Source organism: Danio rerio, chromosome 16 (assembly GCF_049306965.1).
Source record: "Danio rerio strain Tuebingen ecotype United States chromosome 16, GRCz12tu, whole genome shotgun sequence".
Taxonomy (NCBI): domain Eukaryota; kingdom Metazoa; phylum Chordata; class Actinopteri; order Cypriniformes; family Danionidae; genus Danio; species Danio rerio.
The window spans coordinates 47,710,797-47,726,948 of NC_133191.1; the positions used below are offsets into that span (position 1 = coordinate 47,710,797).

Sequence of the window (16,152 nt, forward strand, 5' to 3'; positions counted from 1 at the left end):
TGCACAAAAACTAATAACGCATCAAAAGCAATGTTGTTACTAATCATTCACATGTCAACACTGTGATAAAAGGTAAAAAAAAATCCAGTCGACAATTATTTTTATACTGAAAATAAGTCATTTTTTGTTTTTTTTCTCCACCAAGTAGGTGACATATTTTTAACCTTGGCAAGTAAAGAGTTAAAATCCTGTAATTTCTTAAACATTCAGTAGTTCTGATCAGGTTGATTGAGGTTGATTGACAGATTTATGCAAAAGTAAAATTGAAAATACATATTTATCTAATGCATTGTTACAGTCGTTTATGTTTTCATCCCTAACTAAACGAAATGGTAGTACATTTAAACAGTGCACGATGGTTAAAACAGGGTAACCATTATAAAGGTATTTACATAGTAGAACAAAAACAATTATGTCATTGGTTACCAGTTTCCAACATTTTTCAAATGTTGTGCTTAACAGAAAAAATAAACTTAAACAGATTTGGGACAAATAAAGGTTGAATAAATGATTACAGAATTTTCAGTTTTGGGTGAACTATCCCTTTAATCCCTAAGCCAATTATCCATCTCAGATGTTGGAATGGGGCATCCAGACATCCAGATATCACCCATGTTCACTTAATTACAATATTATAATAAAATAATGATTTATTTCTTTAATAACATTGAGCTTAATATTTTATTCAAAACACGATAGGAAGATTAATATGTTCTGCTTGGTAGGAATGACCCATGTGGCATCTCAGTCATTTGCTTTCCCTTTGCAAAACCCTTTTAATATCCGTAAGTAATGAACTTGAACCATTCTTTGGTCTAAAGATCGAATGGTCTGTCTCACTCCTGGAGTGAAAGAATCCCAGATGCCAAGCACATCTCTGACGTCTGTGAAAATGGACGACCCAGAAGCAACTCGTGGCAAGGTAACCCAAACATTCATCCTCTCTAAATTATAGAGCTTGAATTAGATTGATTTCAGTGTTCAAGTCATGTGTTGTCTTTGTCTGTTACTGCAGGAAACATCACAGGTACCCGCAAGAAGCTTAAAGGAAAGAAGTTCCGTGCTCGCTCCAACTCCACAGAGTAAGAGAAGTCTTTACCACAAACACAGGCTAAACTCTATGCCATGTGTATCAGTGTGTAAATGTCTTGATGAATTTGATGATATGTGTTTGTTGGTGCAATGCATTGGTTAAATCTCTGGAAAGAACAGCACGCTGAAACTGACCTGCACGTCTGTCATTAACTGTATGGACACAATGGATTGTGATTTCAGCTTGATGCTTGTGTCTGCAACTGAAATCAAACGCATGTGACAAATAACTAAACTAACTACTAACTAAAAAAAAACAAAAAAAACATGAAGCTTACCTACACAAATACTATGTTTTATTGTAATGTTCATTAAAATCTTAAGCAAGATATTCAAAAATATTAGTAAGAGACATCGTACTTCCACAATGTGTTTGACCAGTGAACAGGTTGATGGTTATGGAAAAGTTCTGCTAAATTTAAAGAAAGAGTTCCCAGAAAAATTAACACACTGTCATCATTTATTAAAATATTATTATATTAATTTTTGCTCGCGTTTAATGCCTTGTGACTAAATACTATAACTATAATCTTTTGGTTTGTTGTAGCACTTCAAAAACTCAACATAGGCTCATTCTGAAAATGTAGCCCTATTTACGTTTCTGGAGATCACAAATGATGTAGCCAGAGCTACATATGGCTGCATTTCATCTTTAAAAGGAACGTTACAGGGCTATCGGTCGGTTGGTTAGTCAGTGAGTCAACAGCGGCCTCTGTTGGATTTACGCGAGAAGAGCAGGCATGAATGGCACTCACAAGAGAATTTTGAGATCACAAAAAGCGCACAAAGGGGTCTCTGGTGGATTTGCAAAATAAACGTAGCTCCTGGGATGTATTTTGCTCTCCAGAAATGTATATAGGCAGGTCCGTGCAGATACTGTCCAAAGGGCATGTGCAGGGTAAATTTTCTGAAAAGGGTGGGGTTGTTGTCGTCGTCGTTGCGCGCGCGTACTGAAGAGCCGTGTTGTAGCGTTTGTACTCAAGAGCGGTATTGTCGTGCGCCTACTGAAGGGCGGGGGGGGTGTCGCGGGGGCACTTTTGATCATTTTGGAAGTGCACTTTCTATCCAAGACTAAAAAGGGCATGTGCACTGCACAGGTTGAGCCCTATGTGTGCACGTGCCTGTATATAGGGCTATGTAATCAGAATGAGCCTTGGATGTAAAAACTAGTGAACCAATGAGATTGGTACTTTTGCCATCACATTTGCCAAAGTCAGTTACTAAAAATAAGGAGACCGTCATAAAGTACAAAGTTATACTGATAATATAACTTGTTAACAAGTTTTAATGATTTATGAAGGAAGTCTAATGCTTTGTTTCATTATTTCATCTTTATTTACAAGTAGCAGGATATTTACAGCTACTGTATATTTCTGTCCGTTCACATCCAGTCCCTTTGTGCCCCCTGGCGGCATCGCCACAAACTGATATTATACCTAAAAACATTTTAATAATCCCTTTTCCCTGTGGCGGCACCACATGTGGTGGTAGTGGTCATTTTGAACTGTCACCCACTGTAAAAAATTGGAGTTTATTCATCAAACGCTAAGCTAGCCACTGTCTGTGAACATATTAAAAATGCTGACTTATGAGAATAGTACAAATTATCCACCTTTAGTACCCACAGTATCTTACCTCTGCAGGCTGAGGTTGTTTCTGGACATGGCACTCAAAATGTTCCCTGCATTAAGGTGAATGACAGTGATGCAGATGTGCAGCTGAAATTGATGCTGATGATACACAGAGCAACTTTTTGTGCGATGTTGCTGGGCAGTTTTGCAGAGCGATGTTGCTTGAGTACTTTTTTATTAAGAATAGGCAATATTGGATCTGTAACCCATTGCCCTAATTAGTTACCCACTGTCTCACCATCATTTCCCAAAGTGCTCAAAGTCGTATATGTGTATCATTAGCATGAGAGCTGCCTTTTTTCCCCACACAGAGAACATCACATGAAGAGAAAGTACACGCAAGCATTAACTATTGTATTTGATATGTAACCAATGTAACGGAGGCCAGCTAGCAAAGTGCTATGCTGGTAAACCTCACTCCTCTAACCTCAAAAGGTGCTCTAGCGACAGATGTCTTCAGTCTTAAGCCTCCTTTTTAGAGCAACCGACTCCAGGTTTAGGGGGGTGAGAGTGTAACACAGGCCAGCTAGCGAAGTGCTATGCAGTTAAACCTCACTCCTCTGACCTCAAAAGGTGCTAGCGAAAGACATTAGAAGCCATGGTTTTTAGCCTCCTTGTTAGAGCTATAAACTCCCATAATAAGAATCGCCGGTTCTATCACAGCTCAGACCGGGTTGGTTGCAATAGGACCAGTGAGTTATACTTGGGGGCTCATCCGGGATGGAAGTGAGGTTTAGAAGGGTTACTGTAACAGAGGGCAGCTAGTGAAGTGCTGTGCAGGTAAACCTCACTCCTCTGACCTCAAAAGTTCTAGCGACAGACGCTAGAGGCCATGGTCTTTAGCCTCCTTGTTGGAGCAATCAACTCCCATAAAAAGAATCGCCAGTTTGATCCCAGCTCAAACCGAGTTGGGTGCAGTAGAACCAGTGGGATACATGTGGGGGCTAGTCCGGGATAGGTAAGGTTTAGGGGGGTGAGTATAACGGAGGCCAGCTAGTGAAGTGCTGTGCAGATAAACCACACTCCACTGACCTCTAAAGGTGCTCTAGCAACAGACACTAGAAGCCATGGTCTTTAGCCTCCTTGTTAGAGCAACCAACTCCCATACAAAGAATGGCTGGTTCGATCCCAGCTCAGACCGGGTTGGGTGCAGTAGGACAAATGGGTTACACCGATATTATCAATTAAAATGTATTCAAGTATAAATATTGTTAACCATTTTTTTGTTAAACCAAAACTTTCCAGGCCTTTCCATGTCAAAATTCCATGACTATTCCAGGTTTTCAAGGCAGCAGTTTATAACATGTGCTTTTACCTGTATGTAAGGCAATCAGGACCAATTTTTTTTAGTCCTAATTGCCATCCATACAGTTTAATCTCGTCAATACAATATGTATTATATGTAAACATCAGACTTAATTTTTATACATTAACAGTGTTTGTTCAAACTTGGCACCAATCAGATTTCACTGGTTAAAGACATTTGGCCTCTATCTCCGTCCAAACTACAAGTTTTCACAATAGCTGAATTTTTGTAGCCTTATTTTTTTCCATCCAGCATAATATCTAAGAGCCGCAAAGCTTGATGATATCTGTGTAGGTGCTGAAGTCTGATCTCTCTCTCACCTGCATCATGGACTGTAAGCAATGTCAGTGCTGCTGCTGTCTTTTACCGACTTCCTTCTTTCTTCAATCTCTCCTGTGCTTTTTCTTCTTTTCCCACCCTTCCCTCTCTCCTTCTCTCTGTTCACCATCACTCCTTCTCCGTCCTCCTCCTGCAGGTATTTAACCCCTTGCGTCAAATCAGAATATTATGTAACTAAATGGGTAGAAGATGTGAATAAAAACACTGAAGGACCTTACATTAGGTACAATATCAACAGCCTACATTGTATATATGTCCCCTATCCATTAATTTCTCTCTTCAGTCATTTGTTTCCCTAATAAAATACTATTTTTTTCAGAGATGAGACCTGAGAGTTAGGGTTTTAGGAGAAATCCCTGTCAGAAATACCCAAAATTCATTCATTTCAGTGTATTTGTTTCCTTTCGATACTCTCAACATGGATTATTTTATTCAACAAGTCATCAACAGAAAGAAAACAACCTTCAATATTCGAGTAAATGTAGTGCACTGTATATGCACGAACATTTCTGCAGCTACAAGGATTAACATCCAGAGTTTTCATGAGCCATAAGTGTTTGTCCTGAGAAGTCTTCCATTCATACTTCACAACACAGTCATGTAACTGATGGTTGTCTTTGAAGGAGACAGAAGGCATTTGATAATCAGTGTAAACATCAGTAATCATGAGATGCAAGTATACAGGAATGCCTTTCATATGGTCATCGTACTAAACCAAGATTAGATTTCATTCCAAAATCAACAGGAAAAAATACACTTTTTGTTGCACTGTGACATTTTAAATAACAAATAGGGACGTTTAATCCCAAATTATCATAACTATAATGAATTATTAACTTAAGAATGGTTTTATTCCTTAAAGATCTGATAATGTTTCTTCCCTAATTTAAATAAAATGATTCCCATTTAGGATATTTTCATTTGTTACACTAAAAAAAAAAAAAAAAGTCTGTTAATTAGCAGTTTCCGTATAGTTTATTTACGGTTGTGAATAGCATTATTGGACTTTGATCTCTGCTCTGTTGAGTTTTAATGTTGAAAATTCAACTCTACAGTTTAACAAAATGAATTTTATTGAAATTTTAGATGTTAATATGATGTATAAAAAATAATATATTAAGAAATAAGTCTAGAACTAAAGTTGTTGTAAGTAGAACACCAACCTAAACAATCTATCATTTTAAACTATTAAGAATGTAAATAAAAGTCACTTTTTTTTTTACTTTTCAAAGTTAAAGATTCAATCAAGGTCCCATAATGCAATTCAAAAACATAAATAAATAAATGGGAAAAAATAAAAACATGAATCACAAAATACAAAAAAAAAAAACTGCTAATTAACACGTTTTTTTTTTTTTTTTTTTACAGTGTATCATTGAAAATCAGGTTTATTCCACAAAATATTGCTTTCAAAACTTTTCTGAAGATATTGGGTGTTATGTTGTCTAAAAATGGATGTAACCATGTCTGAAAACAACATGCCATCTTTATGTTATTTTATGCAAAATAAAGATCTAAATGTGAACTTTTTTAAATTTGGAAGAAATGTCAGTAGTTTACAGAAAATTCCCAGCAGGCACATTACATCAACATGCTGTTGTACCCCAGCGTTGTGGGGACGTTGCATCTTGTTTGGAAATAAAAATCAGATTGATGTCTGGACCCAACATCAGGCTGATGTCAAAGTCCAGCTTCCAACCTAAAATCAACCAAATATCAACGTCTAATGATGGTACAGTTTAACGTTGTATAGACGTTACCACTATGACGTCTATCAGACGTTGGATTTTGGTTGCCATACCTGATGAATAAATGTCAATATTTGACGTCAATATTGCGTTGGTTTGCAGTAGGTAGTGATGTCGCCTCACAGCAAGAAGGTCGCTGGTTCGAACCTCGGCTCAGTTGGCGTTGCTGTGTGGAGTTTGCGTGTTCTCCCTGTCTTCGCGTGGGTTTCCTCCGGGTGCTCCGGTTTCCCCCACAGTCCAAAGACATGCGGTACAGGTGAATTGGGAAGGCTAAATTGTCCGTAGTGTATGAGTGTGTGTGAATGTGTGTGTGGATGTTTCCCAGAGATGGGTTGCGGCTGGAAGGGCATCCACTGCATAAAAAGTGGCTGGATAAGTTGGCGGTTCATTCCGCTGTGGCGACCCCGGATTAATAAAGGGACTAAGCCGACAAGAAAATGAATGAATGAATTGCTTTGGTTTTAGATGTTGGCTCGACGTTGGATTAATGATCACTTTCCAACACAACCTAAAAATAACCAAATATCAACGTCTAATGATGTAACAGCTTGACATTGTGTGGACTTTACCACTATGACATCTATCAGACGTTGGATTTTGGTTGCTATACCTGACGAATAAATGTCAATATTTGACGTCAACATGGCGTTGGTTTAAGATGTTGGCTCGAAGTTGTATTTTGGTCACTTTCCAACACAACCTAAAAATAACCAAATATCAACGTTATTAGACGTCAAAATAACATTGTTCTTAGAAGCTGACTAGACATTGAATTTTGGTCACCTGACGTCACGTCCTAAATCTAACCTTATATTAACATCTTATGATGTTGTGAGCCTGCTGGGATTTTGTTTTACTCAAACACCTAACTTTTAAACTCAAGCTGAGGGTTTTCAAATATTCACTTGATTTTTATGACACGCAATTGGTTAATCAATACAAAAATCACGTGACTTTTTTTCCTTTTGATTTTGGATGTAAAAGTGTGTTTTGGTGACGTTCACTCAGGTGCTCTGTGTATATCCTTGTGTTTGTTCATCAGTGTGTGTACATGGAAAACCCAAATGAGCCTCATTAATTGTAGTTAAAGCTCTGTTTTTATTTATTTTGATTCATTATGATTTGTGATTCACTGTTCAGTCCCGCTCACACACTCCTCTCTGCATGCCGGCTGCTGTGTAACCTGTGTTGCTTTTGCGCTCTATGATGTCATCATCGTACGGCTGCCGTAGTCTCTGTGTGGATGATCACATGTGTCTGTCCTGATCACCTCATCATGTCCGCCATGTTTGTAAGCCCACATGACGTCTGGTATGTTTGTTCGTTAAACATCCCAGCTTCACTCTCCACTAAGTGGGTATTTTTGTGGCAAGGACTGATGAAGTTAGTGATTTTGGATGATGGTTTGCTTTTGGAAACACTCCCTCTGACCTCTTCAAGGGGTCAGAGGTGACAGCTCCATGTTTGTTCTGGATCTTGACGCAGTTGTCTGGTTTGTACACTTCAGTGTTAATGTCAGATCTCTGTGATCCCACAGGACGCTGTCACCAGCCAAATCACCCACCTCTTCAACAGGCTCCATCGCCTCCAGCCGGAGATACCCCTACCCCATGCCTCCCCTTCCAGACGAGGAGAGGAAGGCCAACAGACAGAGTGCCAGGGTACGTCGACACCGCTTTGTTTGCATTTAGCAGATTTATTATTATGTAAATGTCAATACAGTTGAAGTCAGAATTATTAGCCCTCCTGTGAATATTTCCCAAATTATATATATATATATATATATATATATATATATATATATATATATATATATATATATATATATATATATATATATATATATATATATATATATTTATTTATTTTATTTTATTTTATTTTTTATTTTTTTCAAGTGGGTAGTTTTTTTCATAGGGACCAACTATTATGATTCAGGGTTTATCAAGCTGCATTTTGTTTGCTATTATCTAAGAAGCGGCTATAGAAACATATGCATTTCACTATGGAAAGTCTGTCCAGTGATTATATTAGAGTACTTGGTAGATTTAACAAAAGTGAAGTCAGGAGAGTTTAAGGGTCAGTTTTAAGAAGTTTGAAACAAGTGTTGTGCAATGTGCAATTATTGGATTTTTTTTTTTATGAAAATGTAAATGCAAATATTTTGAGAGAAAAAAAATCAGCTTTTTATCCCCGTCTGCCTGAAGATTATTGTAATAATCATAAGTGAGCAGTTTTTGACTTTTTATTATTTAGAGAATCTGAAATATTTTAAGACAAACTTCAAAAATTAAAGATGATTTAGTATTTAAAAATGTTTTATTTTGAATATTTTTTAAATAAATTGGTCTTACACTTCTATTTTCTGATTTTTCATAGTATATATATGTATTAATTCTGGTACTTTCACCCTAAACACAGGCATATCAACCATTTGGTAGAGGCTGATATTTTAGAAATGATGGCATGTGTTGACAAATAAATGCAAGTTCTGGGGTCCGTTCTTCGTACCTCGCTTAAATGATCTAAGATGATTTGGCAGATCCTGGATCTTTTAATCTTGATAACTGATCTCTCGCTAATTTGGTTCTTCAAACAAGTTCGCGAATCAGATTAGAATGTCTGAATGAACTGATCTGAGATCGCTGCGTGTGTTGTGAAGGACAGATCTATCGATCCTCGAAATCATGATCAGCAATGCAACGATTGGCTGATGGCACAGCAGCGTAATGACATCATCTGATTAATATTTAATTATCCATGTGAGCAAAATTACATCAAATTAGCAGTAAACGGCTTGTTAAATATGACACGCAATAACCTTCTACATTTGTTGTGAGCTGCAGGCTTTACACTTTCATGTGTCAAGTGTATTATTCATGTATTTCAATGCAAATCAATGTATTGAGTTCTACATTTAGAAAAGATTTTCTTTATTGTAGTAGCCGGTTTTTTAATCGCTGTATAGAATAACTGGATTTTTACAAAATCATTTTGATATTGGTAAAGACATCTGCAACTTTTGTGAAGCATAATCACTGGCATATTAACTGTCAAAACATGTTTATGACTGCATTAATGTATTATTATTATTTTTTTTTTTTAAGTCACATATTGTACATTTCTATTATCATACACAAATTGTACTAAAGCGATCTAAAAAGTTAATATCAATAAGTTTTCTCTTTGCACCACCAGGTGGCAGTCTTTGTACTTTCATTTCGGGGGTGCAGATTGCATAAGTTTTATTAATATATATAACTTTATTTATTTTATTAATAATTTTAACTTTATATATAGTTAAAAAATATTTACTGTTTTCCCAAGTTTATATAACTACTACTGTAAGAAAATATCAGAATTCGGTACTTTCTCTATTATCTTTGTTTTGAACTGACCCGATCTAATCCTGTTTATATGAATTGTACCTGCTTCCGATCAGGTTTGAGCTAGCAGAACTGTTGCTATGACAACAACTCTCGGATCAGCTTTGAAGAACAAAACAATCCTGGATCGCGTCAAATTGTCAGTAACCAAATCCAGCTAACTAAGTAATCCACGTACGAAGAACGGACCCCAGAAATGCAATCCGAATTGTTTTCATGGTGCGGTAGTTAAAGGGTTAATGAAAAAGATGATATTTTGACTTGCTCAATTCTCAATTCTTAGTCCAGTAGCTGACCATTTTTTAAGGTCACTAATATTTTTTTCAGAAGATCTTTTAAAAAATATCCACAATAAAATCTCTTCATATGAATAGCTCATATCTTACATTTACAAGCATGAAGTAATTTTTCCCCCCGATGATTTGTTTCAGCTGTGGGAAACGTCAATATAAAAGAACCCCTGGAAACTGGTCTGCAAAACTCCGTAAGGACTTTCCTCTGCTTTTGTATGAATGAGAAAATGAAAACCAGTGAGAAAACAAAGGAATTGACATGGAGAAACAAAGGGACGAGTGAGTGGTCTCCTCCGATGTCTGTTCAGCATCTGTGGCATGGAGCCGTCTTTACCCTGGACGTTGAGGAGCGCGGTAACAGATTCCCATTCGTAAAACAGGACTCAGGAATACGATTTCATCACGAGACAAACCCAGAATGGCAGCCGTGCTGAGCAGATACAGAGACAACTGCAGCCACTCGCGCCCCATTAAAACCCCGCCCCCCTAAACACATGCTGTCTTGTGATTGCTGCCCGGGTGCGACAAGCTCACGCAGGAGCAGGAAGTAAACTATTGTTCTGAACGCACGCTGTCACTGTAGAACCTACTGCTGTATGCATGAGAAAAACATGTTTATCCATTCCTTGTAGTGTAACGATGTACAAAAGTTTCAAGATCTTTCACTCAAGGGTGCCGCATGTATCGAAAGACAGCTCCGTAGGCTGGTAAGAATCACATTTGAAACATCCCCCCTCCTCCAAATGCATCACCACAATATCATTCAGTCCAATTCTTACACTTTCTCAGAGAATTTTGTACATATGTCATATAATTCAGAGTGAGATTGTAGTACTTTTTTTTTTTTTTCGGAAAGTGTTTTTGGTGGAACTTTTATTTTAACGTACAGAACGTCTGTCCTAAATTTACATTCGTCTCCAGCCCTAGTGCATGGTACAAGAAGAAGTGTCCTGTTTTCAGCACTTCTACTTTTAATTGGGTAGATTAAGGGATTAGTTCACCCAAAAATTCAAATGATTTCATTAATAACTCTCAATAGACAGAGATGTTCCTGAGACGTCCAGAAAAGGAACCAAAAACCGCGTCAAAACGCATCAGTTTGTTTTTTTTGAGATCTTCTGGGAGTTTCGTGTGATTGCAGTTAAACCTCTGAAGTCACATGGAATGTTTTGGCTAGGTGTTTAGTGTCTTTTTCTTATGATCATTACAGGCTGTGGAGGGTCTGAGAGCTCTCAGATTACATCTAATGTAACTTCGTTTGTGATCTGAAGATGAACAAAGGTCTCAGGGGATTGGAACTAAAGGTTTCTTGCAGCGCAGAAATAAATCTCCGAATAAAACACGGAAGCGGTTGGTAACTTTGAACGGGAGTGAGCAGTCTAACAATATAGCGCTCCATAGTCTCGACGTTATTCGGGAACAGCATATCTGTGCACAGCCAGTGCTCACGACTTTTACCAGTGGCGGAAAGAGTACTGAAAATTCATACTCGAGTAAAAGTACCAATACATGGCCAAAAATGTAGTGCGAGTAAAAGTATATGTTGTAATTATTACTCAAAATATGAGTAAAAAGTAGACCTTAAAAAGTACTCAAGAGCAGGGAGTATTACTCTGTGAAGTAGACATGCAGTTTGTGCAGTGATGTGTAAACGTAACATTCTGTAGTGCATTCAGTTATCTTCTTATATTCCTTCCTTCGTTCATCTTGTCCTTCCTTTATTCATTTGTTTGTTCATTTATTTTCTTTCAGTCATTTGCTCCTTCGTTCCTCCCTTTATTCGTCCCACTCAATCAGTCGTTCGTTCATTCTTTTGTTCTTTCCTTCATTAGCTCCTTTGTTCATTTATTCATTCTTTCGTTCCTTTGTTCCTTCCTTCGTTTGTTCTGTCCTTCCTTAAATCCTTTCTTCCTTCATTTGGTCCTTCCTTCCATTTTTTGTTCGGCCTTTCCTTCAATCGCCCCTTCTTTACGTTCTTCTTTCGATTTATTTAGTGATTTAGTTATGGCTGTTTGGTAATTTCAGTCATCACACAGTCGACACCCTTCATCTTCTCATCAGTGATATGCAGTCTATAAACAGTCTCTGGGTCACTGCGTGTAAAGACTTTGGACATTTTTGATGCTTTCAAAAGGTTTGCTGCATTTAAAAACCCATGTCTTGAGCTAGTTCATTATGATGCGGTTTAGTTTCTGTTTGTGATTTGATTGGACAGGGATCAAATTTTTCTACTTTAGCCAATCACCATCGACAAGAAAAAATAAAGTAGTTACTGCAGGTTGAAGGAAAGTATTAGAGTAAAAGTACTAATACTGCAGTAAAAATATACTCAAGGGAAAGTAAAAGTACACAATTTTTAAAATTTTAAAACTACTTAGCAAATTACAATTTCTGAGGAAAAACTACTCAATTACAGTCATTTGAGTATTTGTAATTAGTTACTGCAAACTGTACGCTTTACCAACATGCGAGAGCAAAGTGAAGACGTGCTGCCATTCAGCTTGCATTAGAAAACAGTCAGTTTACATCAAGTCTGATGTATGGGAGTCTTTTTCATTTGCCATAGATGCAAATGGAAAAAAATACTCTCTCCGTGGTGTCATGATACCTAAAAGTTCTACCCCAGTTAAAGGGCTGGAACCTCTGGTTTAAGGCGGCAATCATATCTCATCATAAAAGCGCAAACAAAACTGACATTTAGCCAACAATTCTTGCACAATCTACAGTTTTACCTGTTATCTCTCTCTTTTGGTAGTACCTAATTTAAACGAATTTCTGGAAACCAGATCTATATTTAGCAGGAACAGTCGGGCCCGGTAGAAACTTATTCTAAGCGGGCAGAGGGTGAACAAAGGCTGAATATACAACGGGTGCGGAATAAAACCTGGCAGGAGCAGGACTAAAAAAATCAGTCTTGTGCAGACCTCTAATTAGAACGACATAGGGGCGAGTAATTAATAACAGAATTAAAATTTTTGGGTGAGCTAACCCTTTAAGGTGCTAAAATAAAGCTGCAATTAAATAGAAGTAGCGACTGATTTTTTTTATTGTATTGCAACTTAAATGCAGGTCTAATAGATCAATAAATAAAGTTGTTGGGCACGGACGCAGTTCTGTATCAGTTGCTGATTTATAGCAAATACCCTGTTTACATCTGGTATTAAGATGGGTTTTTGTCAATTCAGTCACAGTATGGCTCAATTCAGGTGTAAACTTTTTTGAGGTCCACTTTGGAACACTTCAAGAGGTGGTTGTAAACCATTTGGAGAGTAAGAAAGCTCGTTTCGTCAAATGTGTTTGATTTTTTAACACAAAGCTGCAGTGTTTGGCATCATTTTTGGCTATCAGAACAGAAAACTTATTTCACAATATTAGATCAAAAGACCAGGAAAGAGCCCACACAGACTCTCATGGTGAAAACAATGAAAGTGGTGAAAAGGTTGTTAGCACAGGAATGCTCGCTGTTAACTTACTGTATGAACCGAAATACCTGGTGTGAACAGGGCCCATATGCGAGTTTCTAACTAGTTAGTAAATAGTAAAGCGTGTGATTGAGAAGACTGTTTGTTTGTATCATGCACAAGGCCTTCATTAGCCACTGTTGGTGTTTTAAATGTGTTTATTTTGCCCCTCAGTCATCTCACGTTGTTTATATGGTCTCTTAAGCGTAAGAATGTGATTTTAGCCGATTGTTTTGGGGGTACTTCCTTTTTTTGTGATACATGCTGCGTTCACGAACATGACAAGAACAGATTTGCGTATCAGATTTCTCCACCTCATTTTCTGGCGGGATCGCTTTCATGGTGAATGGGGAAAATTTCCAGTTTCAGATACTCCTAGTTAATTTAGCGAAAGAAAACTAGTATTAGTTATTATTTTAGTTTATTGTCATAATAGTAAACATAGCTAATGAATGGAAGCATCCCAACAGGCCCAGGACGTCAACATGAGGTCAGATTGATGTTGTACCCCAATGTTTTGGCACGTTGCATGTTGGATGGAAATGAAAATCGGGTTGAGGTGAGTGTCCAACATCGGACTGACGTTAGATTTTGGTCACTTTCCAACGCAACCTAAAAACAACAAAATATCAAGATCTAATGATGTTACAGCTTGACGTTACCACTATGACGTCTATCAGACATTGGATTTTGGTTGCTATACCTGACGGATAAACAATACGTCGTTGGTTTAAGATGTTGGCTTGACGTTTGATTCCGTTCAATTTCCAAAACAACCTAAAATCAACCAAATATCAACGTCATTTGATCTCGTTATTGGATGTCAAAATAATGTCTTTAGATGCTGACTAGACATTGAATTTTGATCATCTGACATTACAACCTAAATCTAACCTAATATTACCGTCTTATGGCGTTGTGTGTCTGCTGGGATTGAACATTTACGAAAATAGCTGACTTCTCTTTTATCGGAATCCATCAAAATGATTTTCGCCAGAGTAAAATAAGGTGGATTTAACTAACGTGGAATTCAGAATCAATGAAGAAATAAATGTCATGTTTTACATGTGAATATGAATTAATAGTACCAACTAAACCCCGGAGATGTGCGAATGTCTGACTAAACATTTCTGTTGATGAACTATTAATGAGATTTAAATGCTGAGGTTTTCTTTAAACACAATTTCCTTGAATGAACATGTAGGTAGATTTGACATTATGAACTCACAATGCACAGTTTTCTGACTTGGTTTACAGCATGACACCGTCCACACTGCAGTATCGGTATCTCCCGGTCACGTGACCATTCGGCCTTGTTCGATTGCCTATTTCTGGTCAGTATTGTATTATTAATCATCTGTACATAGTCTGCTGTGCGTTCAACCTGTCGGCACTGATTTTTGCACTCTGCCTGTAATCCTCGAATAACATGATGCATATTAAGTATTTTTAAGGTAACTTTGTAAAGTCTTTGATTCCCTCTTCCCCAGTATTACTACATGTACATATTTAACCCTGACGACAAATAAGTGCTTTAGAATGATTAATGCCGCAATAGGTTTTGTGCAAACTGAGGTTTTTATTTCATAAACGGATCGTCTTTGTACACTTGCCCTGTTTCTGTGTTTGTATTTGCAGTTTACGTGCAAAAGTACCACACGGACAACAATATTCATCCACATTAACTCAACGCAAGTTTAGTTTCTTTTTGAATAACCGATCTGAAGCAATACAAGCTGCTCACTGTGACCCTGATCTGTCCGACACAAACTCGAGAGTCAGTAGAACCCGAGTCAAATGAATCGATTCACCCAAGCATCGATCTCCGATTGAAGGACACAACCAAAATACTAATGAATGTATTTAGGGAAAATCATACTTTACACATGTAAGCACCACAACACCAATGCAGGACGTGATTGTTTTGTTTGCAGCTGTACTTTACGTCTTTTTTCATGCCTTACGATTCTCTTCTGTTCACATCTGAACTGTGTTCACAGTGTTGCTGTTCATAGATTCTTCATGGCTGTTTTCTTCATTGTGTGCTGTACATAGACTGATTATTAAACGATAAAAGCTCATTTTTTCATACGGTATCCATTCAGTATTGTAATATATTTAAGATAAAAGTAAAACTTTCATTCGAATCAAGTCTCCTGTGTTCATTACAATGAATAAAAGCATCGTTCACACCAAGATAAGCAAAACATTTTAGACACAATAAACTGACACAAAGAATCGTTTTAGCCTGACGTTGCGACTTCCTCTATAGTACTGTATTGCTGTGTCCCACTTCACATACTATCTGTCCTAAATAGTAAGTAGAGAAAGTGTGTCCCGTAGTATGTTGAAAAGAATATGCCAAAGGTAACTTATCGGGATGGTGTATTATGGCCTGTTTCCACTGAGTGTTACAGTACGGTGAGCTTTTATGGCCATTTCTACTGTAACATACTACTTTTTGGTATATCCTTTCCAAAGGGTACCAAAAGGCGGAGCCAGACGTGCAGCTGAACACTATTGGTTTACAGAGATGCATCACTAGCGTGTACACAAGCCAGGAGAAAGAAAACAAAGGAAGCTCCATTTTTAAATACACAGCAGAAACATTACACATCGTAATAATAAATACTTACATTAATGAGCCATGGTCGACCTGACCACAAACAAACCTTATCGTCATCTTGATGAACAGCCACAAAGCCAAGAAGAGCAGAATCTGCCGTGTGTTCTGATGTTTCACTATCTCGAGAAAGCTTGCTGCGCATCTATATTTGAAATAATGAACTTGAGCTCACATTAATAACATGCGGATGATTATTGATGTGCTTCTGACATCATCAGGAATGTGCAAACACGAGAGATGAGAAGTTTGCACTAACTGTATGTTGCATGT

At 37.5% G+C, this 16,152-nt stretch overlaps 1 protein-coding gene across 8 annotated transcripts in view; it reads left to right on the plus strand.

The window, feature by feature from the left end:
- The window catches only part of adam22 (ADAM metallopeptidase domain 22), a 137,418-nt gene extending 122,015 nt beyond the window's left edge, over positions 1-15,403 (plus strand). For 5 of the 8 annotated variants that reach the window (XR_012392493.1, XM_009292610.5, XM_002664981.8 and 2 more), the window contains 4 exons: positions 822-922; positions 1,016-1,082; positions 7,654-7,777; positions 9,934-15,403. Coding sequence is in view for 6 of the 8 variants with exons in the window: in XM_009292610.5 (XP_009290885.1) it covers positions 822-922; positions 1,016-1,082; positions 7,654-7,777; positions 9,934-9,954 (313 nt within the window). In the remaining 2 variants the exon portion in view is untranslated. Of the gene's footprint in view, positions 1-821; positions 923-1,015; positions 1,083-4,504; positions 4,592-7,653; positions 7,778-9,933 lie in introns of all 8 variants that reach the window. The other 3 variants (XR_012392494.1, XM_021467004.3, XM_068214233.2) reach the window with 1 other exon arrangement.
- The last annotated feature ends 749 nt before the right edge of the window (positions 15,404-16,152 follow it).